General features: G+C 36.6%; 1 protein-coding gene across 1 annotated transcript in view; it reads right to left on the bottom strand.

The window, feature by feature from the left end:
• Nucleotides 1-1491: 1491 nt before the first annotated feature.
• Nucleotides 1492-6686, bottom strand: part of PPP1CB (protein phosphatase 1 catalytic subunit beta) — a 29928-nt gene continuing 24733 nt past the window's right edge. Inside the window, exons 6-8 of the mRNA XM_030446593.1 lie at nt 6091-6242; nt 4455-4589; nt 1492-3852 (exon numbers count right to left, since the gene is read on the bottom strand). Coding sequence (XP_030302453.1) covers nt 3748-3852; nt 4455-4589; nt 6091-6242 — 392 coding nt within the window. The 3' untranslated portion in view covers nt 1492-3747. The remainder of the gene's footprint in view (nt 3853-4454; nt 4590-6090; nt 6243-6686) is intronic.

Raw genomic sequence — 6686 nt, 5'->3', positions numbered from 1 at the left:
ACAGCTTCAGTAATTATTCTCACAGCTTCCACAGTATGATAGCAATATCCTCATGATTTATCAAAAGACAAGCCACAGACAGGAACACTGCATATAAGAGATATCCCTTACTGTTCATCAACAGCTACTTCTACAATCTTTCAGCAGAACCACAGCACTGAGGATCCCTACCTTCAAACAACCTTAAAACAGGGATGTCTATTAACAATAAAAGCAACCTTCACAGACCTGAGGAATTTCCACTGGAGTTTCCCACCAACATGCTGCAGTGGAATACTACAAGCCAAGTCATATGGACTTACCAGCTCCTCTCTCAACACCTGAATACTGTACAAATGCAAACTCTCTTTGTGAAAGGATCTTGTAGCTTAATGACACCTAGCAGCAGTACATTTCCACTTCACCACACAAAGTTGGAAGCACAAAGACCAACTCAAGACTTCAGTGGCCAAAAATAATTCTGTGTCCAGACACATCAAATTTAATACAATCCCCTAGTATAAGACCCTTTGCAGTGTTTTCATTGAGTCTAGTTCTACAGCATTTAGAAACAGATCCTAAAATAACTATACCTCAGCAGAAACAGTGTTGAAATTGTTAGAGCAGCACAATTGCCAAAATTGTATGAAGCATTTTTTCTCCTTTCAAGCAGCAATTATGAATATTCCATGCATAAAAAGCTGGCCACTAAGAACACAACAAAAAGTGATGTAAAATGAGAATCTCGTATCAATCAACACAAAAGAGACCAAAGCATTCCTTGTAGCAACGTTTTAAATTAGATTAAAGCAGGTACTTCTCTGTTTGATAATCACTGAATACCTGCCAACCCAAAAGAAACAAATCAAGAGGTTATTGTGCCATGTTGTACTCTGCTGTGAAATCAGGAATGGATATTACTGCCGGATAAAAGTGGAGGTGGGTGTGGGGAAGAACATGCAAAAACATCCCCCAAATGTTATGTTTTATTATGACTCTTAACAGCTTGTTTGAGAATCTTCCCATTACTTCTTCAGCACACTAATAATGCTATTTAGCAGCATTTTAGGTTTCTACGAACAAGGTATTTACATGGAAAAAACCTTACTATCAGTTAGACCACTAGCTATTCCCATGGAGGAAAGAGTTAATTTTACCTGAATATTAGACCCAGATTCCCTTTTCTACCTCTTCCAGAATGGACAATAGAAAAAATACTCAATATCAGTATTAACACTGTAACTGTAAACTGAAGTGGTTTGGTGAGTTCTGTTATGTATCAGATGTTCCAATACAGAGTATCAATCAAATCTGTAGGGGCAGAGTTATTAAATCATGTATTTTTTTCTGCAATATTGGATGATGAGGGATGTTAGCAGACATCCCAACTCCCCAAAAGTAAAGCAGCACTCATATCCCTTGCAAGTGATGCTGCTATATGAAACCAGCAATTCAGAATACCACCACCACCTCTGGCTTTCTAGTGCCACAAAATAAACTAAGAATTTCCTGTTTCTTTAGGACACATAAGAAGGCCTGAAGACTTTATTTTCATTTTGACAAAGCATCTGTAATACAGGCGAGCATGTTAAGTACTCACATAACACACAGCTTTACACCTGGACATTTCATGATACAGAAGACATTGTTCCAGAAATTAAGGAAAAAATGGAAAAATGTTAAACCAGATGTTTGGTAACATGATGCTTCTAATAATAGAGGCTGACACTTGTTAAAACCTAGGATTTTTTAAACTTTAACACTAAACCTCACGTAAGCAGTGACTTACAAGCAGGAAGTTACCCTGTCAAAGCTTGGAGAACAGTTTTCATCAATTACCTTGTCACAAACTGAAGCTACTCTCAGGCAGCTCTCATCACTGACTTTCAAGAACAAGTGTCTCTGAGCAGTATCAGAAGAACTCTACTTCTACATTCTATTCTATGCTTTGAAACACTGTTGCTCGTTTCTAAGCGGGATAAATTAAACTATTGTTCAAAACCACAGACCAATCCACTACAGATCAACGCCAGAGATATCTGCTCTACCTTTTTTTTTTTAAACAACAAACTCCATACTTCTTGAGTGACAGTAAGGTATGTTAAAATAACCAGTCAGACTTCATTCAAATGAATTAGACAACTTTTACTAAATGAAAAAACCTACATTTAAAATATGCATTTAAAACAAAATGGAATTAGAAAAGAGGCTTAAATCCATTTTAAAGAACTTGCTCACTGAGTCAGAAATCAACATATCTCTTGCATTAGATAATGTGCCAGTCCATAAAACGTAAGTTACCAGAATCCTCCATTTAACATTTTCGAAGACAATACTGTAGTTGAGTTTTACATCTACTGGTGCACATTTAGAATGGTATAAATCTGAAGCCTTCCCCCAAAGAAAATGACAAATTTGCAATAGTCAATAAAAGCTTTTATAGTTATATCCAATAAGTATTGCATCCTAAAGCATGACAAATCTGTGCCTTTCATTTATCCTACTGCAGATTTTGTATCTTCTCTGTATCTTGCCATTTGCCAATATTAACTCTTTTAAGAAAGGAGAGAACTGCAAAGAAATACTGCATAAATCGATCATGTACAGAAATTATTGCTACTATAGTACACTACAAAGCAGAAGTCTATACAATAGTATATGAAATTTGATCATGAAAATCCAAAGGATATACTCTTTAGTGACATAAGCCTTATTAATCGTGATGGACACTCCTATAGCATTTTCAGCTCACCACTCATCAGTTAGTGTACTGTCCATTGATGAACATCCATGTAATAACACCCTCTTATGAAGAAAAAGGCTTAGCAAATAAGGATCTTCATGTTCTGTGGAACTATGTAAGATGAATTTTGATGCAGGTAGGAAGTTACCTGGAAGCTAAGCATGCCAAAGGTGTTTCATGCTAATAAAACTAAAGCCAAGGTACCACATAATCAAGTTACCAACTAACAGGCAATACCATTTTTGTCCTATCTAAGTTAAATGAAGTGCCATAGCACAGTGTTAACGTCAATAATTTAAAACAGTGTAGTGCACAAATTTATTGTCTGGCAGTTTAAGTTAAAAAGTCAAGACAGGTTTTTCTGTCTCAATTTCTGTTGGCTGTCAAGCTGTCCAATCTGGGCATTTTGGACTTACTTTGCCTTTTAATCACTACCTTACTACGAACTGCATTATGATGGGACACACATTTGGGCAGCCATGTTATGAACAAGAGGGTATGGTTAGGGGGAGCATAAGAGATCAATGGCTGTTCTAAGAAGCTCCTTCTTTATTTCAGTTTCAAAGAGAGCCCGGAAATAGACTAGATACCATATTTTCATCATTCTAGCTACAAAATAACCAAAGTAAAAGCAATCAAGCAACAATAAGACCACATTACACAAATGGAACATCATGCTCTCATCTGGTATAACTATTACATTAAGTTTTAACTGGGATGTTGGTCAGCTTTAAAAACCGTGGAAAATGTGAATATGCAGTTGAATAGTTTTTTCCTAATATTTGTTTTTACTCTATGCTGGATATTTGAACTTGGAGCTATACTTGTTACAATACAGTGTCGCACATCTTTCTACTAGAAAAAATTAATAAAGATCCTTTACCCGTCTCTTTAAGTTAAACGTGTGACATCATAAAGGGTGTCAAATGGCTGGATGGTTTTACAGTGCACATTTATTATATACTGTAATATGGAGTTTTGTCCTTTGACAGATCTGATGGTGTTTCTATATTATTCCTCTTTCTTCACCTCTTCTTCGGTGGATTAGCTGTGCGAGGTGGAGTGACTGGACGCCCAGAATTCAGTCCACCATACTGGTACTTGGCTTTCTTTTCAGATGGTTTCAATATCTTAGAGAAAATAAAGAGGTTCTTTTGAGTCAGTGAGAGCTAAGAACATTTCAAGTACTGTTAAGCCAACATGAAACCTTATTCTGCGGGAATAAGAGGGGGTGGGAGTGCGGGAGCAATCATATCACAATCCTACAAACTTCTAAATACAACAAGAATATTACTTCTAAATTCTTCTAGTATCCACTGCTACATTGGAGTGGGAAGGGGAAAGTGAAGGGGCTGAGAAGATGTCCAGGAAGGAATAGGGATTAAAATCTGATCAGACTGTAACCCTACTAAAAGGTCCCAATAGTCCCTTAGTCTGCATAAGTACTTTGATCACTATGTCTGACTAAAGAGAACCACCCAATTGAACTTTGAAATGTGCATCTGAATAGAGGGAACAACTTAATATACAGGAGTTAGGAAAACAGCAAATCCCACACAGTTCTCACTATCAGCTTGCAGTTCTATTTGTCCACAAACACCAGCCTGCTACTCAGTCCTGTCTGTAGCTCAAGTATGTTACTCTAGACTAATCATAGGCTCACAACAAGCAAACTCAGTCCACATAGCCTCACACCTAAACTTACTGTACTTACTGTACAAAAATACCATACCTGGAAGGAACACATCAGAGTTTCATCCACACTCATCATCCCCCCTGCGTTGTCAAACTCTCCACAATAATTTGGAGCTGAGAATAGGGTGACCAACTGCCGTTTAGCAAAGAATTCATATCCATCTTCAACCACCTGTCAACACCAGAGAAATCAATATAGCTCACAAAAATAAAGATAAATTTTGAAGAAAAATAAAAAAGCCAGTCTTGAGGAGAACAGGACTTGCATTAAAAGGTGAAAAGAACTCATTAAAAAAAAAAAAAGTATTTTATGCCTTGGCTTTCAGACAGGATCGGTTAATTCACCGTGTCTTGTCTGGACATTGAGTGCCAAAGCAAGTAACTTAACCTGCCTGACGTGTCCAACTTTAAATATGTATCAGCTTGACTGCTCAATAGCTCCATAATAAAGTTTGACTATGCACTGCCTGTTCATGGATACCCAGCATTTTATTGTTTATATAGAGAATGTGACTGTTTGGACTATTAGTTCAGAGAACACAGGGTCTGGATGCCATCTTCATTGCAAATGTAACTCTTAAGTGGTGTTGATTGTACAGATATCAAGTATAGTTGTAAAGATATCAACTACCTTTATAGTTTTGATGCTTTGAAAGCAAAGTGGTTCTACTTTGTTTTCTCTAAGAGTATAATTCACCTTTAGAGCAGTGTAAGTAGTATGATGTATCAGCTAAGAATGCTGTCTCTTCCTCAGAAGCTGCGTGTTATCATGTAGTGAAAATAGTGCACTAACTCTTTGTTTTGGTCCTATCACCACAGTCTTCTATAAGATGCTGTATTCATTTTGTAACAAACTGAAATGACTACATGAATACAGGAAATTAGCAGCAAACCAGACCAGCAGTTAGGAAATATTAATATCCATTCCATACACTTAATTTTTTCTAATGTTTTAACAGTAAAATTACAAGAAACATTTAAGTGTTCCAATAGCGTACTTGAGTCCAACAGTGACAGAGTAAAAAGCCTATTTTGTTTCATAGTAGAAGAGAACATTTAAAATTGACTAAATAATTAAACTGAAATGTTACACAGGAAATTGAAAGCTGAAATCTGCCTAACTAGGACACTTGCTTAAAGTAACTTAATAAAAACAGCAAAAGCATGCAGTTACAGATTGACAATTACAAAAATAACCTTGCTTTCTGAACACTGCAGTAAGTCAAACAATCAATGCCACAGTATTCCAGATAGCTGAAACAAAACAAAGGCAGCATTGAAAACTTTTCTGTGTAGACTTGTTTGTAGAAGCATTCAAAATTAATTTAATGAAGCAAGGCATCAATAGTTTAAGCCACAACTACCAGCTAACTGGCCCTATGGAAACTGAAGAATTCTGGAACTTCAGTGTAAATCTCAAATTCAAGTCACTTTCACATTCTGAGGCTGATACACAACAGTAAACAAACTATACAGAAGAAAGATCAGTGGGGAAATCTGGTGTTAGTATTCTACTTCACTGACAGCTTTGTAGTATATATTTTTTTTCATCCTGTAAGTCTCACAATGCAAAGTACATTTTAAATACATCCTACTGATAATCAGTGCCAAAAAGAAAAGGCTGCAAGTCTAGACAGAGAGGTTTTAAGAAGCAATAGCAGCATAATTCATACCTGGTGAGCTCGACAGATCAAATCCAGATCGTGACGATTCAGAAATTTACTGACCACATCAGCACCAAAAGTGAAAGAGACCCCACGATCATTTTCACCCCAACCTTGCACATCTTTGTCTGGGTCAGACCACAGGAGGTCACACAGCAAGCCTTTGAAAGACAACAAAAGTGAGCATGCTTAAGAAATATCAGTCTAGAAGGTAAAATGGTTTAATTGCAATTACCAGAGCAGCTCTCCTAAAGAACATAACAAGCCTTAGGAACAAATTCAGCAATACTTTCACTACAACTCAAACAAAATACATGGTCTCTGTAAGTCTGGAGACTTGCCTCTCACCCGGACAAGACATAGCTAAATAATTCTCCAAAATATTATTTAATAACGTTAAACGAAACATTAATTAATATTCAGCATATTTACTGTGAGCATTTGAGGAGTTCAAAAATACTGCAGTGGGTGACGTTTAAAAGGCAATCATCAACTTCACAGCTCACCAAGTAAGCTTAGTTTGAAAGCTGCAGTAAATTAAAAATCCTATGCAAAGCCAGTCATAAATACCACAAATAAACCTGTATCACAAGCTTCTGAACATG

The sequence above is a fragment of the Calypte anna genome, chromosome 3 (genome assembly GCF_003957555.1).
Source record: "Calypte anna isolate BGI_N300 chromosome 3, bCalAnn1_v1.p, whole genome shotgun sequence".
In the NCBI taxonomy this organism is placed as follows: Eukaryota; Metazoa; Chordata; class Aves; order Apodiformes; family Trochilidae; genus Calypte; species Calypte anna.
The sequence above is the reverse complement of the archived record's forward strand: the minus strand, read 5'-3'. Positions and strand labels throughout refer to the sequence as shown.